Source organism: Ovis aries, chromosome 23 (assembly GCF_016772045.2).
Source record: "Ovis aries strain OAR_USU_Benz2616 breed Rambouillet chromosome 23, ARS-UI_Ramb_v3.0, whole genome shotgun sequence".
NCBI lineage: Eukaryota > Metazoa > Chordata > Mammalia > Artiodactyla > Bovidae > Ovis > Ovis aries.
Window position 1 is genome coordinate 47,176,135 of NC_056076.1, and position 23,209 is coordinate 47,199,343.

Sequence of the window (23,209 nt, forward strand, 5' to 3'; positions counted from 1 at the left end):
CCGACCCGTACGCCTTGGGTTATTTTCCCGTTTCCTTTGCGAGCTGACGGGTCTAGCGCTACCTCGTTACCCTGTAACAGAGTGAGTGGTTGCTGCTGCTGCTAAGTCGCTTCAGTCGTGTCCTACTCTGGGCTGTGGGGCAGCCCACCAGGCTCCCCCGTCCCTGGGATTCTCCAGGCAAGAACACTGGAATGGGTTGCCATTTCCTTCTCCAATGCATGAAAGTGAAAAGTCAAAGTGAAGTCGCTCAGTCGTGTCTGACTCTTAGCGACCCGATGGACTGCAGCCCACCAGGCTCCTCCGTCCATGGAATTTTCCAGGCAAGAGTAATGGAGTCGGGTGCCACTGCCTTCTCCCGAGTAAGTGGTTATCGAGACCTAATCCCTTTAAGTGGGGGCCCTGCTGGGCTTGAATTAAGCAGGAAAAACAAAAACTTCTTTTGTCCAGTAGGCAATTTCTCGTTCCACAGCAGTGTTGTCAAACCAAGTTATTATTACCTTTCTTTGCGCCATCGTCGCTTACTCTGCCACGTCAGTGAGACAGCCTTCACAACAGACCAAAAAGAGGGATTGGGGGAAGGGGTCGTGACTTTACTTGAAATGCCAGCAGACCGAGAATGTGGCTGACTGGGGTCCCAAAGAACTGTTTTACCTGAATTAGAATTCAGGCTTATTTTACTCTGAAAGGAGAGAGGATGTGGGCTGTTGTGAACTTATTGGTGCCTCGGGAGACCCCAAAAAGGGATGCGATAATCCTTTGTTGTTTCAGTCAGGTCATCAGTTCAGTTCAATCTCTCGGTCGAGTCCGACTCTGCGACCCCATGAATCGCAGCACGCCAGGCCTCTCTGTCCATCACCATCTCCCGGAGTTCACTCAGACTCACTTCCATCGAGTCCGTGATGCCATCCAGCCATCTCATCCTCGGTCGCCCCCTTCTCCTCCTGCCCCCAACCCCTCCCAGCATCAGAGTCTTTTCCAATGAGACAACTCTTCGCATGAGGTGGCCAAAGTATTGGAGTTTCAGCTTCAGCATCAGTCCTTTCAATGAACGCCCAGGACTGATCTCCTTTAGGATGGACAGTCCAAGGGACTCTCAAGAGTCCTCCAACACCACAGTTCAAAAGCATCAATTCTTCGGTGTTCAGCTTTCTTCACAGTCCAACTCTCACATCAGGTCATCATGTTCCTGTAAACCTCCAACTTGAGATAAATGTTATTCTCTGTTATGCAACTTTTTATCTCTATATACCTTGACATGGCAAGCCTGGGAGGCGGAACCTTTGAAAATGGACTATATATTTCAGGCTGTGGGCAACAATCCTTTACAAAGGTTCAGAGTCAACATGACTAAGCACAGACAACAGAGCACAAAGGTTAAAGGAACAGATCCAACATGGAATTAGCTTTTTTCCAGTTACACTTCTCACCCATTCTGGACTTATCTCGGAAGTCATCTCCTTGATAACTGCCCTTGAAACACCCAGTCTCTGAAGCAGTTTCCTGCTTTACTACTTGAATAGCATCTGGCACTCATTGCTGTCTTTTATTAACCACTACCACTGACAGAAATGTCCCTTTTCCAGCATAAACTTACTCCAAAACTTTATGCTGGCAAGTTTCCTGCCCTGCCTCTCTAAGGAACAGATGAGACGGGTCTTGCCTGTTATCCCTAGGGGAGCAACATCTTGGGATATGTAGAACCACTTCACTCACTGCTTCCTTTCCATACACGTTGGGAGTCTCCACTCATCTCCCTTTGATCTAACTAAACCCCTTGAGTGCAGAGATGGTCATCCTAGGCATTCTATATGAAAACGACTAAATGAAAAGCTTTTAAGAGCAGTCTGACATCAATTTACACATATGAAACCCCTTGACAAAACTGCTGCTCTACGCTTGACTGGGGACTCATTTACTGCTAGAACACCCACATCTCCTCTGCCCACTGCTGCAGTCAGCCTGTCGTAAGCCCTAACCCTTTCTGATCCCTGAACTAGGGACCCTTTGCCTTTCTTCCTCACTGGGACTGCAGGTTGCTTTCATCTTATATTTGTTAAGTCAAAGTTTTCTGCTGGAGGGCCAGTAGAAGGAAATGTAAACTATTCCTAGTTTCACCTTCAGAACTAGGAGCCATGTGTGTTTGATCAAATTAAACCACCACCAAAGGATTTTAAGTAGGTAATATCAAAGCATGTATTTTTTTAAACACTTACTCTGGCTTAAATATGGAACAGATGGGAGAGGTGCCAAAATGTATGTGAGACTGGATAAGAATTTTACTGCAGGGCTACAAGAGAGGTGCTTAAACTGTGTGGAAACAAAGCAAACAAATTCAAGATCTTTAGGACGTAAGCAGTCAGAAATTGGTGAAAGATTAGGTTAAGGGTAAGGCTGAGGAAGGCGTCAAGGTGGATTCCTAGGTTCCTGGGTTTGGGCAATTGGGTGGTATGGTGTCTTTCACTGAGATGTGAAATAATAGACCATGACTAATGGCTTCCTCTTCACAAAAGATTCAAATGACTTTGCCTGCCAAAGGGCAAGATGAGTCAAGATGGGATGGGACCTCAAAAGAAAAAAATGGGACAAAACCCCAGAGGAGTAGAGATGTAAATAAGACAATATCAGAACTAGAATAAAAGGAATAGAATTCCTAAACTTAAATTCATCATGAGTATCTAATTTATCCTGATCATGACTGTCTGTGGATACTGTCCAGTATGTGTCCCAGGACCTTGTGTTTTCACAATATCTGACATCTAATGACCAATCAGAGGCCAAGGAAAATTTTAGCAAAAAAGATTTCCATTATGCTTGGTATCAAAATTTTATTATTGGTAATAACTTTGGTTACAAGTCAGTAGGAAAGTAACTTATTTCACATAAAAAAAACATTTCAGAACATCTTTTTTATCTAGGATCAAAGGTTAGTGACCTGGTAAAGATGACTCGTGTGCGAAACAATTATTGACCAATTTTGACCAATTTTACAGATGAAGCAACCAAAACAACTGAGGTCTTAGGAAGTTTATTTAAGCCATATGATAAATAGTTCTGGCTGATATACTAGCAATATCCTGCCTCCTATTTCACTCAAATATATTGCCTTGTCTCAGGTCACTTCATGAGTATACACATATATACACACAAGTGATAAATATCTGCAGGGCACAGATCACCATGCCTACTCTACAAAAAGCAGGTTTGTTTTTTTTTTTTAATACTTCATAACCATATTTTTGAAAGCTTAGGGTTTGGTGGAAGAACCTTAGGAAGCTTGTTAAGAGTGGATGCTGAACAGTGGGCCTGAGTCTCATTCCTGCTTCAACTGATATACAAAAATGGACCTGCTCCCATCTGTTTTATTGTTTCTGGCTGTGCTGGGTGTTTATTACAGCCTGTGGGTTCTTCTTTGTGGCACATGGGCTTAGGTGCCCTGAAGCCTGTGGGATCTTAATTCCCTGGCCAAGGATCAAACCTGTGTCCCCTGCATTGCAAGGCAGATTCTTAACTACTGGACCACCAGGGAGGTCTGCCATCTGTTGAAGATACTAGAAGATTACACTTCTAAATTATTATTCTTTTGGGAATCCAGTTCTGCTGTTAACAATCGAAGTTTGAAACCACTTGATTAAGGACTAGGCTATGAATTTGAGTATGTACAGATTACAGTCAAGATCCTTCATCCTAGGTCATAGGCATATAGACACAGGGTCAGAATACACAAGACCATTAACACTACAGGTATTTGGAGTCCAAAATAATCACAGATTGTTAATCCTAAGAATGGCTAAGTGGGAAGATGTCGGCAGGCAGGCAGGCACTTAAGTTACCTTCTACTAAAATAAGACACTAACGTTACTGCATCGCAACTTCCCTGGGGAAACCAGGGTTAACCTGTGAAAGTTTACAGACCTCTTTTCAGGCACAGTAGAGCTAGAACTGTGTAAGAGGCCTTTAGGGAGAAAGCTCTTTTTTTCCTTTCATCTTTTAAAGACTTATTACTTGGCGGTGGTGGGTCTTCGTTGCTGTGAGCAGGCTTTCTCTAGTTGCAGAGTGGGAACTACTCCATAGTTGTGTGCTGATTTCTTCTTGCAGAAGCTTCTCTTGTTGCGGAGAACAGGTTTTAGGCCAGCAGGCTTCAGTGATTTCAGCGTGAGGAGTCTAGAGCACAGGCTCAGTTGCTGTGGCGCATAGACTTAGTTACTCCATGGCATGTAGGATCCGACCGTACCTGGGATCAAACCAGTGTCCCTTGCATTGGAAGGCAGATGCTTAAGCACTGGACCACCAGGGAAGCTCCTAGAGAGGGAATACTTTGATGCCCATGTTGCACTTTCCTCAGAACCACTTTGCTACAGAATACTCTGATCCTGCCCTGCTGTGACTGCTCTCCATTGCAAGGTGAACTTGGACAGTATCTCAACATTAAATGAGTAAATAAGTGTGTTGTAACATCTTCAATAAAGTGCTATCAGGCCAAGATCTCTTCTTTCTCTTTAAAATTCTATATGGCTCATTGCCTGTGGAGAAACAGGAGTGCCCTCAGTTAACTGCTACTTTTGAATCTGTTCAACAGCTTAAATTCAGATTCATGCGTCAGATTCTTAAATTGCCTTTAAGTGCAAAATATGTTAGTTACTCCCATTAGGCAACAAATCAACTAAGGATCCCTCATCAACTTCTTTGGTTCAGCTATAAGGCACCCCTACTCAGAGATCTTCCATCTCCAGCTCAGGCATGGCCAACAGGCATCTAATAACCTGTCCTTAAGTCATAGAATCAGAATTGTTCATGAGTTGTCCTGATATATGTCAGCAATGCTGTTAATTCATTGAAGAAAAAAGAAACTCATTAAATCTGTGTTCAATGATTTTAGAGCAAAGAACACATAGAGTTTAAGTATTACACACAAAATAAGATTAAGCTGACAGGTATATACTAAGGTACAAAAACAAGTGTTTGACTTGGAAATTGAATTTTATTTACAAATGTTCTCTTTTAAACACAGATGCCTTTCTACCCCTTTTAAAGCATTATTTACTAATTTCCAGAAAAACCATTTACATTGTCTTCATCTTTCTGCATAAAACAGTACTATGGGGTAAACAAATATGGGATGGTCTAAGACATAAAAACAAAACAAAAGACAATTTATCCACCATGAATGCTCTAGTGACTGACAGAATGAAGAATCACCAATCACACCCCTTAATGTGCTGCTCCAAGAAACGTGATAATTTGGGGAGGTAAATGCTTAACAATAAAGTCTTCTTACATAGTGTGGTTTAATGGTGATTGTTTAGGATTGCTCTAACAGGCTACTATTTATGCTGATTTAAAAAAAGAAGTCATCATTGTTAAAAAGGGCATAGACTTTTCTATACAGATTTTTCTTTAACCTTTGGAAATATGTAGATACTGATCTGGTCTCATCATTCAGGCCAATTAATAAAATAACAAATGCATGAATCAAACTTAAAATGAAACTTAAAAACACAATCAACATGTGACTATCCATCTTAAGAAAATTAGAACTCTCCCAGAAATCAGAGTATTGCTCCTCAATAGTTACTATGGATTTGAATTTTTCATAGCTGAGACAGTATACAAACAGAATATTTAACCAACGAGTTCAAAATAAAACAATCCAGATTACCTAACATTTTATATTTTAAAAATCCTTTAAATTTTATCTAGGAGGATAATCGTTCTCACATCATAACTAAGTTACAAGAACTCTGAGAAAAAATTCATCCCTGAGAAGTCAGAGAGAGGAATCTCTAAAAACACAGAAGTGACAGTCCTGCACCCTTTTAACAATCTTTTCCGTAGCATGAACTTTTATCAGCAGTCAGCAATCAAATGTATTCCAATCCTCGATAGTTATGGCCTCTGATGATCTGATCTTTTTACAATAAAACTGTAAGTGCAACATTTTAAAAAATCAGATAAATAGGGACTCTGGTTTTATTGTAAGGTTTACATTTTTGTCAAGTCCAAGGAGAGCCAGCTAAGATATGTATACTTCAATAAAGACTGAAGTAATAACTTCTGCCAGCAGGTCGTCTTCGGAGTCTCCATTTCCCCCATTGATCTTCACCCAAATAGTAAAAGTAATACAATTGCAATTGAGTTTACTATTATCAATGGCACTGCAAAGAAAAAACAAATTTAATTATTAAATCAGAAAAAAACTAAGTCATAGTTACTAGCATCAAGAAGGTAGAAATACAGAATGTCATCAGAATCACATTGCAAGTCCTTATCACATAGCAACATTCAAACACGCACTGGATCATAAAATCCAAAACTTATTTGAAAGAGGGCTTGTGTGACTGGGATAAGGGTCACACTGGCACAACTAGATCAATACAAAGTAATCTGGGGATAGTGCTAGAGCAGCTCCGGGAACACAAGCAAACTGGACCCGGGCAGGAGTAGACCCACAGGGTCGCCAGCACCATCTGACATTAGAAACATAGTGCAAAGAAGATTCTGTAGCTTCATCACTAAATGAAGAATGAACTTACTTATCATTCTACCCAAAGCTGTGATGAAAGCAGCTAACAGACAGACAGAGGTAGAGGTAGTAAGAGACTCTAATTTTAACAGTTTCTAATAAAAGGTTTTGAACTCCCGAGTTGTTCTAAAATATTTTCTAATAAAATAACAGACATGGGGCCTGTATTTTTCTCTTGAAAGTCTTACAGGACTCTAGATAACTTTTCTACTTAGAAGCAAAAAGAACTTCTAAAAGGCAAGAACACTAATGTCTTTCAACCCCGAGAGGTGACATACAGGTAGCAAAGAAACATCACATGGCTGAGCACTCCATCTGCATCAGTTGGCTTAAACAGAGAGAAAAGGCAAGAGCGGAAAGAAACTAGTGACTTTTTAAGCGGGAAAGCCAAGTCAAACAGAAAAATGTTCCCACTAAAAATGACATTCACACTTGGAAGTTTTGCAACTTAAACCACAAAATTAAAGTGAAAGAGTGTTCTATTAGTTTTGCTTCTTACCTCTCATCACGGTTCTTACAGATCGAATAAGGTTCATTAGCTGAGATTTAATTCCTGGCTCTTCTCCGAATCCTCCAATTCCCTGGTCTGTTCCCCAGCCAACTGCATAACATAAAGATGATAAGCTGTGTTAAAATTTATTATGCACTTGCCTTGCTCCCTCATTAGTCACCTTCTAAAACATAACTCTGAGTCTCTGTTAAAGACATAAAATATATCATATGATTTAAAAATTTTAGAGTATATTTTTTACTTTTGATAAGCAGCACATTTAATTTCCCTTTTAATTTTATAAAATAAACTACAGCCTAGTAAATTATTCCATGGCACTAAATTCAGTAAAGATGACTGTTGTGACAACCTAACTCTTTTCTTTCTTCTTTTTTAAACAAAACATTTTTCAGGTCAGAACTGAGAACCAAAGCATACTGTCAAGTTGAATAATACATTAGTTCAACTCAGAATTCATAAAACCCAACGTAATTATTAGTATAAAGGTGTTGTATCTAAGTTTCAGTACGTGTTCACCTGGGGAAATGTTAATACAAACCTGTTCACAGCTTGGATAGGCCTTCATGGCATGCCAACAGAGGTATATCTTTTTAACTTGACCATTCCTCCTCATTTCTCAATTTTGAGGTGAGGAATTTAGCCTACTATCTAACTCTAATCCCACTTATTTTTAGTAAATGGGTCTTTTACCTTCTTCTATCATTTTCCTGATAATATAAATCATTACTTCTTTACCTTTATTTGTTCATCTTTTTTTAATTGCCTTACACATTCTACTAGAGGCTCACACATCCTCATTTCTGCAATGTCCTTCCCTTGTCCTTATTTCAGGTCCACTTTTCATATCTCATATGACTAGGTATTTTTTAAATCTCCTATGACTACAGGGCTTAATTAATTCCTGACACGCTAACCCTTTAACCTGAAGATGGAGAAAAAGTTTTTATTTTATACGTGAAAGAACCAAGTATCAGGTAACAAGATTTCATATTGCTTAATCAACTTTTACTTGGTTGAAATAAAGGTTAAATAATGATTGCTTTTTTGGTCACATCAATACTGAGATATGCTACGGTATAAAACTCAAGTTCACAACAGAATAGGTATGTTTTGACTCCCACTCACCCTTCAAGACCTAGCTACCTGTGCTCACAGCCTTCCTAGTCCACAGAGGTGTTACTCGTTTCGAGCTCCCAGAGTTCAACCTCCATCACAGTGGTTAAGATCACAGCCTCTACCATCTTTGGCCAGACTCTCAATAGATGCCTCTGCAATTTCATCTCAACCTCTTTCTCCCTTAAAGGGCCAGATCTTTCTAGCTCACAATGTGTGATGATTTCCATCATCTACTGAGTGAAGTTAGAAGCTCCTTAAATTAACATCCTAGCCCTGTATCATACCACAACCCTCCAAGTATTGCTATTCACACTCAATTCCCACTAACTGCTATACATGTTAAAGGCAGCTTTTGAATCCAGGTCTCAGTTCAGTTCAGTTGCTCAGTCGTGTCTGACTCTTTGCAACCCCATGAACTGCAGCACGCCAGGCCTCCCTGTCCATCACCAACTCCCAGAGTCCACCCAAACCCATGTCCATCAAGTTGGTGATGCCATCCAACCATCTCATCCTCTGTCGTCCCCTTCTCCTCCCACCCTCAATCTTTCCCAGCATCAGGGTCTTTTCAAATGAGTCATTTCTTCACATCAGGTGGCCAAAGTACTGGAGTTTCAGCTTCAGCATCAGTCCTTTCAATGAATATTCAGGACTGATCTCCTTTAGGATGGGCTGGTTGGATCTCCTTGCAGTCCAAGGGACTCTCAAGAGTCTTCTCCAACACCACAGTTCAAAAGCATCAATTCTTCAGTGCTCAGCCTTCTTTACAGTCCAACTCTCACATCCATACATGACCACTGGAAAAACCATAGCCTTGACTAGATGGACCTTTGTTGGCAAAGTAATCCAGGTCTGCCTGACTTTAAAGTCAAGGCCTTTCCTAATTCCCCTCTATCTCATAATAAAACTTGTTTTACCCAAACAGTAACTACTGATTGTAAGTCATATTATAAATTCCTAGAACTAAATTTAGTCTTTCTTTACCTTTCCCTTCTCCTCCACCCCGGAGCAAGTACTTAATATACATTTGTGGAATTAAACTGAATTTATAGCAAACCAAGTTAACTTTGGATAAAGAAAGGTATGGTAAACCCTAAGATCGTTTCCAAAGAACCATGTTTCTTTATTTTTAAGATACACAAAGCGTAACACAAACCAATCATTCAGTTGTAGCTTTGAGGGAGGGAGGAAGAAATCCTCCAACATTAAATGCATACATCTCCCCAAGTTAAAAACAATCTCAAACCTGCATTTTGCTTGTTTCCTACTTCTGGATCTCTGGCAAGCAAATTTTATTTATGCTGTTTCTCCAACATTTACTTTTACTATATAACAAGTTCTACTATAATTTCTTTCTCCCACATACTTTCTAGGTATTTTTTTTCTCTCACTTTTCTAGGTAGCTCAAATCAGTATTCTCCACTATATGGCAATTCTCTTTTTGTCATCTAAGTTCAGAGGTGTGGTACCAGCCTTTAACTACTTATAATGTGGTGAAAATTATTTCATAATCATGTCTTGAAAAGACATAAAACACAGAATGGCCACCACCATCAGTTGTATTATTTTCCAAACCAGATTAGTCTTGCTCATATAAACCAACTTAACAACTCTGCACAGTAAGAAAGCAGCCTGGTTCAGGTAAACATAATGGTTACTGTAAGGAAGAATGTTTCCTTGACCCTCTTAGGGTCCTTGGTTATGTCTGAAAATTAAACTGACAAAGACATTAACAGAAAAGCATACAAAGTTTTTTAAGGTTTTACATGTACCTGGGAGTCTTCACAAGAAAATGAAGACCTAAAAAGTGAGCATAACAGGAAACTTTTCTATGTTTTAGACAATGGAATAAATTTGTGAAGAATTAACAAGAAAAGGCATTTGGGCTATGGGTAAGATAATAAAGTAATACAGTCTGTCTGGCCCTCAGTTCCCTGTCTCTGGTGCTAAGAATGTCTCTCTTCCTTCTGGTATGGGGAGGATACCTTTCACATGAGAAACTTATCTCTTGCTTTCAGGAAACAAGGGGCATCCAGGGGGGAGGGTGGGCTGATTGCTCTGCTTCTGGTGTTTTCTCTAACTCCTTCACCTTAAGATGTTCAACACGCCACAGTGACTTATTTGGGGGTAGCATGTCCTGAACCCTATCAATGGACACACACTTTTAAGTTAGACTTCTCCCGAAATCTACTAATAAGACAGTGTATGTCCAACTCTTTGAGACCCCGTGGACTGTAGTTCCTCTGTCCGTGGAATTTTCTAGGCAAGAAGACTGGAGTGGGTTGCCATTTCCAGGGGACTTTCCCGACCCAGGAATCCAACTCATATCTCCTGTGTCTCCTGCACTGGCAGGTGGATTCTCTTACCACTGAGCTTACAAGAGTAATAAGAAAGAAGTCCCCAGGCAAGAGAAGTTAATCAGAACAACAACAAAAAAAGATAGACAATAACTGACTTAGCAGAGAAAACTGAAACTTAAACCTCCAGGGAGCACACAATAAAAAACTGAGGCGAATCGTGCCGAGAGTCCAGAAAACTTGAGAGAAACTTCAAAATGCCAGTGAGGGTGACGCAGTTTTGGAAACACAGGAGGACTAAACGAAAGTCCCCACAGGAGCAGTAAGCGCCACTCATCCCTGCCTCCCTTTCCCTAGACTGAACTGATGGGAAGAGTTTCTCTCTCTCTCAACCCCTCAGGAGACAGGTTTACTCTCAGTGGAGACTGAAGCAGGGAAGCTCCAGACCTGGGGAAATCTCAGGAAGGTGGACTGAATTAATTAGGGTCTACAAACCCAAGTGTCAGACTCCTGCCCGCTTTCCCTGCTTGTGTATCACATAAGTCTGGAACATAAGAATACATACATTCTGCAGACAGGAAGTTGCACAATTACTCTGGAAATTGACCAGCTGCCCAGGAAGACTTCAGTTAGTGACATACAGGGGGCTTTAATGAAATGGCGAATTTAACTGGGACGCCCACTGGTGAGTAAATCCCAACCATATACACAGAGCTTCCAAAGAGCCTCTCAAGGTTTACTCTTAGAATGAACTGACAGTCAAGAGGGAACAATTCTGAACATGGTAGGATAGAGTAAAGCCAGAAAAGAAGGCTCTGAGGAAGAATGCAAGAAGTTCATTAAAAAAAAAAAACAAAACAACGAACATCCTTAGAGAAAAACTATTGTAGCTGAAGAATCAAAGCTACTCCATTCTGTAAGGTTCGGGGAAAAGAGCCTTTGGGAATCCCCTGACCTCACCCCACCACCTGCGAACCAATCAGAACCCTTGGCCAGCCTGGGAAATTCGAGTCAAGCCCAGGAAAGGAAAACCAATCAGAACTCAACACCTAACCCTTCATCAGAAGGTGACCAATCAGACCCGGAGACTCCCGGTTTTTTAATTTTTCATGCGATAGTACCCTATATAAGCAATGTAACCCAGAGCTCAGGGCTCCTCCCTATAGCTGCTGCCTTGGTATCGGTGGGAGCCCCAGCTCGAGCTTGGTAATAAAAACTCTCTTGCTTTTGCGTCAGATATCAGCTCCCTGGTGGTCACTGGGAGATTTCACAACTTGGGCAAAACATAGCTACAAAACTCAGAGAACAAGATGCCATGAAAAAGGGAACGTAAAAAAGGAGCACTTGTTCTTGCTCTATCAGCACAAAAAGTTCAAAAGAGGCTGACACACTAAGCTGAAGACACCTACAAGACAAGAAAAACATTAAAAAAGGAGTATCAATATGTCAAAATAACTGGAGTTCCAGAAAGAGCAAAGAAAAAACAGGAAAATTTATCTAATGAGGCGGCCAAAAAGCACACAGAAAGATGTTCAACATCACTAATTATCAGAGAAAAGGAAGTCAAAACTACAACGAGGTATTAACTGACACAGGTCAGAATGGCCATCATCAAAAAATCTACAAACAATAAATGCTGGAGAGGGTGTGAAGAAAAGGGGAGCCTCTTACACTGTTGGTGGGAATGTAAACTGATACAGTCACTACGCCACTATGGAGAACAGTATGGAGATTCCTTAAAAACTAAAACTAGAACTACCATATGATCCAGCAATCCTACTTCTAGGCATATACCCAGAGAAAAACATAATTCAAAAAGATACATGCACCCCAATGTTCAACAGCCAGGACATGGAAGCAACATAAGTGTCCATCAACAGAGGAATAGATAAAGATGACATGGTGCATATATACAATGGAATACTATTCAGCCATAAGAACAAAATAATGCCATCTGCAGCAACAAGGAAGGACCTAGAGACTGTTTGTCATACTGAGTGAAGTCAGAAAGACATATCACTATGATATCACTTATATGTGGAGTCAAAAAAAAGGGGGGGTACAAATGAACTTATAAAATATAAGTACAGTCATGGATGTAGAAAACAAATTTATCATTACCAAGGGATGGGGGAGGGATAATCTGGGAAATATTAGGGTTAACATAAACACACTACTATATATAAAAAATGAGATAATAAGAACCTGCTGTATAGCACAAGGAACTCTACTCAACACTCTATAATGGCCTAATGGGAAAAGAATCTTAAAAAAAAAAATAAAGGATATAACTGATTCACTTTGCTGTACACCTGAAACTAACACAAACACTGTAAATCAACTCTACTCCAATAAAAGCTTTTAGAAGAATTATCAATCACATATTAAGAGATGATATCCCAGAACTGAGGGATATGAGCCTTTAGGCCAAATGGGCCCAATCAGGGTACAGCCCAATGAATGAAAAGGAGACCCATAGACTGCCACATTATTGTAAAATTTCAGACCTCTAAAGATAAAAGGGCTTCCAAGGTAGTGCTAGTGGTAAAGAACCTTCCTGCTAATGCAGGAGATGTAAGACATGGGGGTTCACCTCCTGGGTTGGGAAGATCCTCTGGAGGAGGACACAGCAACCCACTCCAGTATTCTTGCCTGGAGAATCCCATGAACAGAGGAGCCTGGGGGGCTACAGAACATAGGGTCGCAAAGGGTCAGACATGACTGAAGTGACTGTGCACGCAAAGTTAAAGAGAATACCCTAAAGGGTCTCTACCTACAAAGAGTCAGGAATCAGAATGGCATTAGACTTAACATCAATAAAGGAAATGACAAAATTAAACGGAATAATGTTCTTAGAACTTTAGAAAAAGTGGTTCCAATCTAGAATTCTACACTTGAACCACAAATCAACTAGAAGAATAAAATTATGATTTTTTTTTTTACTGTTCAGCTGTAATATGCAGTCATATTAAATATGGAACACTGATATTACCAATAATTGGCTGGAGATGTGAGAGGCGGAGATATGTGTGTATTTGCGCTTACACAGGAATGACTGTGCTAAACCCTTTCACAATAGTAGGTCAATGGTTTAAAACTTGAAAGAGTTGAAAATAATTGCTTTAGAAGAATAGAGGATAAAGACTGAACTCTGCAGCTTTCTTGTCCATAGCTAGAGGGCCCAGCAGAAAACAAATGATAAGACCAGCCAGCAGCTGATGCTGCCAACTGTAAACACCACAGAATGTTCTTCCCCTGCCCAGACTTCAAAAAGTCACACACAAAAGGGTAATCCATCCAGGTTCAGTCAACAATCCTCAGCTAGATACATTTTGAAGAAAAAGTATTAACTACAGTTTTGAGGCCACTGGCAAACCTCAGGTTCTTTGAGATCAGTTTCCATTTCTATGAAAGAAAATGAACATGCTTTATTTTATGTCACCAAGTTTGCAGTGCTATCGTAAATGTAAAAGTACCTAATAAACCACACAAGAACTCTACTAATGTAAGTTTGAAAAAATTACCTTTATCAAAAAGAGCACTGCTGAAGTGAATGATCTAGTATACTTAGACTAATCTCTCTTGGTTCAATATAATTCCCAATTCAACACAATCATTTCCATTTAACCCTTGACGAAATTAAACAAATGCTTTTCAGTAATATATATTTAAATAGAAACATATATCTATAGAGTTTCTTCAATGTTTTATAAACTGCCACGCTCATCTATGTCTATCATACGGAAGGCCTATGGAATACCTTGTTCATTTCTCTGTGGTGGTGGTTTAGTTGCTGAGCCATGTCTGACTCTTGACACCCCATGCACTGTAGCCTCACAGATTGCTCTGAATACTGGAGTGGGTTGTCATTTCCTTCTCCAGGGGGATTTTCTGACTCAGGGATTGAACCTGTGTCTCCCATACTACAGGCAGATTTTTTTACCGCTAAGCCACCAGAGAAGCCCTCATTTCTCTGTACATTGATGCAAATCTGACTTACTGGTTTCTGTTTTTTAATATTTACTTATTTAGCTGCATTAGGTCTTGGTTGCAGCACATGGAATCTTTAGCCCAGGGACTGAACCCAGGCCCCCTGCATTGGGAGCATGGCATCTTAGCCACTGGACCACCAGGGGAGTCTCCTGAATGACTGTTAAGATCTACCTCCTTTAGGAATTTCTCTATTATTTAGGCTCACACAACTCTCACTGGGGGGTTTTCATAGATGTTCTTTATCAGATTGTTTCTCGAATGTTTTATCATGAAAGGGTATGCTAAGTCGCTTCAGTCGTGTCCGACTGTGCGGCCCCATAGACAGCAGCCCACCAGGCTCCACCGTCCCTGGGATTCTCCAGTCAAGAACCCTGGAGTGGGTTGCCATTTCCTTCTCCAATGCATGAAAGTGAAACGTGAAAGTGAAGTCGCTCAGTCGTGTCCGACTCTGTGCGACCCCATGGACTGCAGCCCACCAGGCTCCTCCAGCCAGGGGACCCTCCAGGCAAGAGTACTGGAGTGGGTTGCCATTTCCTTCTCTATGAAAGGGTATGGGGTTTTGTCAAATTTTTTTCTGCATCTGTTATAACCATGTGATTTTTATTTTACTAATATGATGAATCAAATTGATTTTAAAAGGTTAAATCAACCCTGCACTCCTGGGGTAAATCCCACCTGGTTTCGTTTGCCAGTGTTCTGCACAGAATTTTCGTGTTTATATTCATCAGAGATACTGGTCTGGGGTTTCTTTTCTTGTGCTCTGTCTGGTTTTCATACCAAGTTAATACTGGCTTCAAGGCATGAGTTGGGATGTCCTCTCTCCTCTCTATTTTGGTATTAAGTTTTCTTTAAATGTTTGACAGAGTCCAGCAATGAAGCCTGGGTTTTCCTTTGTTCAAAGTTTTCAAACTACTAACTCAATCTCTTTACAAGTTATAGGTCTAATCAGTCAGTTCAATAGTTTGTGGTCTTTCTAGAAACTTGTCCGTTTCATCTAAATCATCTAATTTGTTGGCATACAGTTGTTCACACCATTCCCTTAAAATCCTTTTCATTCTCTAAGGTAGCGATGTCTCCTTTCATCACTGACTTTAGTCATCTGAGTCTTTTTTTCTCAGTCGAGGTAAATGTTTGCCAATTTTGTTGATCTTCTGAGAGAACTAGCTTTTAGTTTTGTTAATTCTCTTTATTGTTTTTCTGGTCTGTATTTCATTAATTTTCACTGTAATCTTTGTTATTTCCTCCCCCCACCCGCCCCCCCAGTGGGGGAGGAGGGAGAACTGGATATTCTCACTGAGAGTCACTGCTCTTACTGAGCTTTCATAGATTTTCTTGGCAGAAAAAAAAGTTTCTCTGTTTGTTGTATACTCTTATGACAATTCCCGGTGACTTTGAATGTTTGTTTTTTAAATAATATTCACTAGTTATAGTGGTTTCATTGAAAAGAGGGGTCCAGTGGAGGTTCTCACACCAACATTTTGGAAGTGCTCTCCATTAATAATTGTATTTCCAAATAATCTGGTTAAAAGTGGGCAGAGGACTTGAATACATATTTTTCCAAAGACATAAAAATGGCCAACAAGTACATGAAAATGTATTCAACATCACTATTCATCAGAGAAATGCAAGTCAAAGCCACAGTGGAATATCACCTCACACTTGTAAGAACACTTGTAAGAACGGCTATTACCAAAAAAACAAGAGACAATAAATGCTGGCAAGGATGTGGAAAAAAGGGAACCTTTGTGCACTGTCCACAGGAATGTAAATTTGTACAGGTGCACTATGGAAAGCAGGATGAAGGTTCCTCAAAAAATTTAAAACAGAAGCACATTTAGTAATCCCATTTCTGGGTATTTATCCAAAAGAGATGAAATCATTACCTTGAAGAGATATTTGCACTCCTATATTCACTGCAGCACTATTCACAATTGCCAGGACATGAAAACAATCTAAGTATTCACTCACAAATGAATAAAGAAAATGTAATGTACATATACAGTGAAGTGTTATTCAGCCACAAATAAGGAAAGCTTGACATATGTGACAACAAAGATGGACCCTGAGGACACTATGCTGACTGAAATAACTCAGAGGAAGACTACTACTGTACTATCTCACCTGTATGTGGGATCTAAAACCACTGAACTCACAGAAAGAGACAGCAGTATGGCGGCTGCCAGGAGCTGAGTGAGGGGGAAATCAGGAGATACTGGTCAAAAGGTACTCTCAGTTACTAAATGAGCAATTTGGGGATCTACTGTCCAGCATGGTGACCAACATGCAGTGGTCATGCAGTGTGGTTAACACACTGCACTGTTTACTTGAAAGCTGCTCTGAAAGTAAATCTTAAATGTTCTCACTGAAACAATATCTACAACAAAATGATAATTATGTAAGGTGAAGGATATGTTAACCAACCTTACTGTGGTAAGCATTCTGCAATATATTTGCGTACCAAATCATCACAGATATGTCTTACACAATGTTATACGTCAATTCAATCTCAAAGCTGGGGGAAAAAAAAGAATGATGTATTACATTGATAAACAGCTAATTCCCACTTAATAGCCTCAATTCTGTCTCCTGGCCTGAAAAAGCTTGCTATGTATTTTTAATATGGCCCTTTCAGAAAAAAAAAAATTGCTTTCTTCCAGCTTTATTTTTACCTTTCCCACTTAGATCTACAATGTTCTTGCAATTGACTTTTGTGTTTAGCGTGAAGCAGAGGGTCAAGATTCATTTACTTCTTTTTGAATATCCAGTTAACCCAGAATCTTTTATCGACCTTCCTATCACACTCTGCTGTTACCTTTATTAAGTGTCCATATAAATATATGTCTATATTTGGATTCTCCACTCTGCTCCATTGTTCTATTGTCCAAAAACCTTTTATTAAATTTCCTTCTCCTTAATTAGCCAGAATCGGCTTCTGCTGCTTGCAACCAAGAACCCTGACATGAATAAATAATTTCAGGACTCAATCCTTGAACCTCTCTGAGAAACAGCCTTCATTCCAACGGTTTGAAATTACCAGCCAACACTAAAAATTCCCATGTGTAAATCCTCCCCAAACCTCCCTTCTGGGTGCCAGACCTGTATACACAAATGCCTACATGACATCTCCACTTAGAAGTCTGAAAGGTAACCAAAAATACACTAATTCCTATTCCTATTCTAGGACTTAGCTTTAAATGGTATTTCCTTAGGAACCAACACTGTCCTAATTCAACCAGGAGGTTATATTCCCATGGTTCTTACCTAGTTCTCTTCCTTCAAAGCATTTATCCTAGACTCAGTTATCTGTATAATTATTTATCTGTTTTACCTCTCTGAGAACAAAGACAGTGTGTCGTGCTCGCTGCTACATCTTTTCACCTTGGTCACAGTGATTGGCCTATTTGCTCAAAGGAATGGAGAAAAACTTCCTGCCACCAAATCTAGGAACCTGCTTCTCCAGCTAACTTTTCCTCCTTTTTCAATAAAGAAAGTATCCCACCTCCCACTTATGCCATCTCCTCCATGTGTACCTTAGGTCCCATCTCCACCCACCTTCTCAGAATCCTTGAGCTATCAATCACCTCATTTCTCTCCTGTATCTTTTATTTTTCTCCCATTACTATTTCCTTCCTGTTAGCCATTCTTTTTTCTAACCTTTAATTATGAAAGTTCTAAAACATATTTATCACTCAGATTTAATAACTTGCTGATTTTTTACATCTTTTATATTGGAGTATAGTTGATTTACAACATTGTGTAATAATTGTTGACTTGGGGGACTTCCCTCATGGCTCAGTAGTTAAGAATCCGTCTGCCAATGCAGGAGACACAGGTTCAATCCCTGATCTGGAAACCACCCAAGTGCCATGGAGCAACTAAGCCCCGCTCTTGAGCCTGGGAGCCATAAGTACGGAAGCCCACACCTCTAGAGCCCGTGCTTTGCAGCAGCAGAAGCCACTGCACTGAGAAGCCTGCACACCACAACTAGAGAAAGCCAGCGCAGCACCCAGGACCTAGCACAGCCAAAACTAAATAATTCGATAATTTTTTAAATTATTGATTTCTTTTTTGGCCTTATGTGCTTCATCTTTTTCTCTGCTTGATTTCTTTAAAAATAAATTGCTGGTACTATAGTATTTCACTCCTAAACATTTCAGTATGCATCTTTATCACACTAACAAGATGTACAGTGATTCCTTAATATCATCTAGTATCTAGTCCATACGAGAATCTTCAAAATGTTTTTTACAGTTGATGTGTGAAGTAGAAGTCAACCAAGGTCCACATGCTGCATATGAATACCTTCTTACATCTCTTCTGTCTTTTTTATATTTGTATATTTGCTTCAGTGTTCACTTTCTCCCCAAGTTTTTCATGGCACTGACTTAACAAAAGAACCTTAGTTCTCACTGTTGCTGCTGACACCTAAAAACAAAACCACCACAAAACATATCCCGGTATCCCCTTGCAGCTACCATTTCTTCATTTCCTCCAACTTCGTGTAAAGCAGGGATGAAAACAGTACCTGTCTCACAGGGTTCCTGTAAGGGTTACACAAGTTAGTATGTGTAAAGCACTGGATACAGATCTCTGGCACACGGTTAGTGTTAAAGCATTAGGTATCATTATTGTTCTTATATCCATTCAACTTGTATTATACTCACAATATCTACTTGCCCTATTTGAAATGGTGCTTTCCACATCCACTCTTCTACACTTCTGATCTGTTCTCCATAAAGTACCCAGAAAGATCTTGCAAATAACACAAATCTGGTCACATCACTGCCCTGCTTAGGACCTTTCCAATTTTCACACCAGCTTTTTACTCCTCACTTCCTGACCCTTCACCTAATGTTTACTGATACATTTCACGTTTCAGGTTAGACATATTTCCTCCAAGATTTCAAAGACTCACAAGCTAGTATGTCTCAACACATCTCTTTTGTAACATTCTGCATACTTGTTATTGGTACTTCTTCAGTTTTTACTTAGGAGAAGGCAATGGCACCCCACTCCAGTACTCTTGCCTGGAAAATCCCATGGACGGAGGAGCCTGGTGGGCTGCAGTCCATGGGGTCGCTAAGAGTCAGACACGACTGAGCGATTTCACTTTCACGCATTGGAGAAGGAAATGGCAACCCACTCCAGTGTTCTTGCCTGGAGAATCCCAGGGACCGGGGAGCCTGGTGGGCTGCCGTCTCTGGGGTTGCACAGAGTCGGACACGACTGATGCGACTTAGCAGCAGCAGCAGCAGAAGCAGCAGCTTTTACTTAGAGTAACTTCCATTAGAAGGGTAGGATAACTGTTGTAACCTCAGTTCCTATTACATGGGCCTGGTACATATTTGTGCTCAATAAATCTCTCCTGAAGGAATAAATGAAACGAATCAATCTTGCTCATGGGTTTGAGTTTCAGTGATCTACACTGACATGTTCCGCACGCTGTGACAAATGATGTACCATCATGCAGTATCCTGCGGTAATGGTGCCTCAGACAGAAAAAAAGCAGCCTGCCCAAGTGGCATGGAGCTCGCTGGATTGCGAGATCCCGGTAGGAATAATTTCTGTCTTCCCTGTACGCTCAGATTCCAGGCTGGCGCATCACAGGCACCCGATAAACTGCGCTGAATAAATTTTTCTTGGAATGCGCATGGCTGGATGTTGTGATAATCCCAACAGGCTTCCTTTCCTCTTATCTCCAAAGCCCAGGAACCCCTATGACCCTCCCATCAGTTCCTTCTTCAAACTACCCACGCTCCAAAATGAGCCACGCCCCTCCCTCTTTCACTGAAAACTCACACCTCAGATTTTTGACAGTTAAAAGCAGCTATGGAAACGTGCACCAAATTCCTAGCCTAAACTAGTCGCAGGCAGTGGAGTCCCCGGCTCTACTCCTTATCTCCGCTTCCCGACCCCCGAGGGCAGGCACCCAGCGGGCGTCCAACCCTAACCCTAACCCTAATTGATTTTATAGAACAATCTTCACTCCCGTGAGACGAGAGTGGCTCGGCTTCCCCGCCCAAAGAAGGGCCCCAAAGGGGCGAGCCCTTGGCCGCCCGTCAGTCCCTGCCCAGGTGGTCCTCTCACGCGGCCCTACTCGGGTCCGCGATCCCCAAGCTCCGCCGCCGGCCCATCGGCCCGACTCACTGTTCTTGAGGAAACGCTCCTCGTGAAGCACGGCGATGGCATTGACGCAGAGAAGGGCCGCCTGCAGCAGCGAGTACAACGTAAAGGCCATGGCCACCCACCCGGAGGCCCAACTGATTCCTCTCCCCCGGCGGCAAGGGACGTGGCGCGGCCACGTCCAGCGCTTCCTACGGCAGCCAGCGAGGCCCAAAACGCGCTCTGAGAAGCTCCGCCCCCACCCCCACGGGCTCTGAGAAGCTCCGCCCCGTCTGGCTAAGACCCGCCCTACGCTCACCTCTGTAGGGCGTGTCTGCTGAGCTGCGTAGACCCGCGCGGTCCAATGCGGCAGCTTACTGAGTATTTGAATAGTGTCTGGCCCTAATGGAAATGTTGTAAATGTAAAATACACAGAACGAAAACAGAACGTAAAATCTCCCAATAATTTAAAAATGTTGATTACATGTTGAAATGTTTTGATTATATTAGGTAAGTAAAATGCAAACATTAATTTTTATTGTTTATTTCTATTTTTTTTAATGTGGCAATGAGGTTATTGATAATGACATGGGGGCTTGTCCAATATTTCCACTGGACAGCGCTGTACTAGATGCTCCCAAGTGCTGTATGAGATGTTAATAAGTAATTCCTGTTTTACAGATGAAAAAGGCAAATACAAGTTTTTATAAAAATTTAACTGAAATAATATGGGTTGAGTTGCACCCCACAGGCCTCCAAGGACTGTGCTTGCCCGAGTTCAAGACCAAAGGAAAACCCAGGAGTCAGAAACAGGAATAATGATTTAATGGATGAGGGGCCAGGAGCAGGAATACTGACTGTCAAAAGCAAGGCCCTGGAGTGACACCCCAAGGTGGGCAAGATATGGCAGCAATCTTCATTCCTGGGGAATGGTGGGGTTGGCGGGTGGGGATAGGGGGATTACCAGTTACAGAGCAATTGGCTGTCACCTTGGCTGATTGGTTACCAGGGAAACCAGCAGAGGGGCATGCCCTTCACTGCTCCTTCAACAAGAACAGTCACTGGCTGGGGTTGGGCAAGTGTGTGGGTGGGTCAGTCCTTAGTGTAGGGTGTAGGTGAAGCAGGTCCTGGTGGAGTAGGGGATTACAGAGAGAAAGAGAACAGCCATCTTGGGTGATCTGACCTTACAACAGGTCTTAAAATTACTGGATGAGAAACATTCTCTCCTTGATCAATCTCAACCTTGGCCTATAAAAACTACAGATTCTCAACACAAATGATTTCATCCAATCCCCTATCCGCATATTAAAAGACTTCGTTTCTAACAACTCAATTCATAAGAATTGACCCTTGTTATTGTTTAGTTGCTAAGTCGTGTCCAGCTCTTTTGTGACCCCATGGACTGTAGCCTACCATGCTCCTCTGTCCATGGGATTTCCCAGGCAAGAATACTGGAGTGATTGCCATTTCCTTCTTCAGGGGATCTTCCCAAACCAGGGATCAAACCTGCGTCTCCTGCATTGGTAGGCATAGCCATCACGGAAATCCCTAGCACCGCCCCCCCCCCCTTAAAGTGCCTGCCTGAGAAAGTTCAAGGCTCCTCCCCAAATTTACTGTTTGTTCTAGCCCACACCTGAAAATAGGCCCCTGACCACACCTTCTTAGAGCACTTATGAAAGTGGATTTATGATTGTGAGTCCTTCCTCTGTCCCTTTGAGATATATATGTATCTCCTGTTGAAGGGTGTCTTACTCAAGGACCTGAAAGCCATTCCTTTAAAATGTAATCATCAGGACTTCCCTGGCAGTCCAGTGGTTAAGAATCCACCTGCCAGTGTAGGGCACACCAGTCGATCCCTGGTCAGGGAAGATTCCACGTGCCATGCAACAGCTAAGTCTGGATTTCACAACTATTGAGCTCCTGTGCCAAGACTCCACGCTCGCAGCAAGCAAAGCCATCCCAATGAGAAGGCGGCACACCGAAACAATGAGTAGCCCCTGCTCACTGCAACTAGAGAAAGCCTGTGCACAGCAATGAGGACCCAGTGCAGCCAAAACTAACTAAATAAAGGTAAAAAAAAAAAAAAAAGAAGTTGACCTTTAAAAAATAAAATTACATGAAAAATAAAATAAAATGCTATTACCAGGAACAACAGGCCCTCTGTCTCCCGGTCTCTGTATGAAGGAAGAATTCTAATTTTGATCATTTTAGCTAATAGACACAGCTGGCCTAATCAGCATTCACACTCACCGCCAGAGTCGGACACAACTGAAGTGACTTAGCACACAGCCACACATGAAAAGTAATCATTTTCCTGAACTTCTCAGTTTCCCCTTTAAAAAGGGAAAAGCAGCACATAAGGCCCAGAAAGGATTTTGGAAGCCTGTGTGTTGCAGCTGCTGGAAGAGATTCTAGCCAAAACCATGAATGATTAGTTAAACTCCCAAGAAGAAATTAAGCTTAAATGGGCCAACAAGTTAGTGCCTACAGGGAAGAAGAGATGTATCGTTTCCCACAGATATACATAAGCACTATCTCCAAAATCGGCCTTAAGTGCAAATCAGGTAGGGACAAACACAGGAAGATAAATTAAAGGGAATAAAAGAAACAACAGGATGCCAACAAATCCTCCAGTTTTTCAAGATCCACAAAGCTCTAGACACTAATGATAGA

General features: G+C 41.3%; 1 protein-coding gene and 1 long non-coding RNA gene across 2 annotated transcripts; one reads left to right on the plus strand and one right to left on the minus strand.

Moving 5' to 3' along the window:
- The first annotated feature begins 16 nt into the window (after positions 1-16).
- LOC132658477 (uncharacterized) lies at positions 17-4,480 on the plus strand. The gene is made up of 2 exons (XR_009598160.1): positions 17-359; positions 769-4,480. It is a non-coding gene; the product is annotated as an uncharacterized LOC132658477 (long non-coding RNA).
- IER3IP1 (immediate early response 3 interacting protein 1) lies at positions 2,809-20,725 on the minus strand. The gene is made up of 3 exons (XM_027960932.3): positions 20,582-20,725; positions 7,020-7,121; positions 2,809-6,152 (listed from the first exon to the last, which is right to left on the minus strand). Exons 1-3 carry the CDS (start codon positions 20,670-20,672, stop codon positions 6,097-6,099), a joined length of 249 nt encoding a protein of 82 aa, XP_027816733.1. The 5' UTR covers positions 20,673-20,725; the 3' UTR covers positions 2,809-6,096.
- Between the last annotated feature and the right edge of the window lie 2,484 nt (positions 20,726-23,209).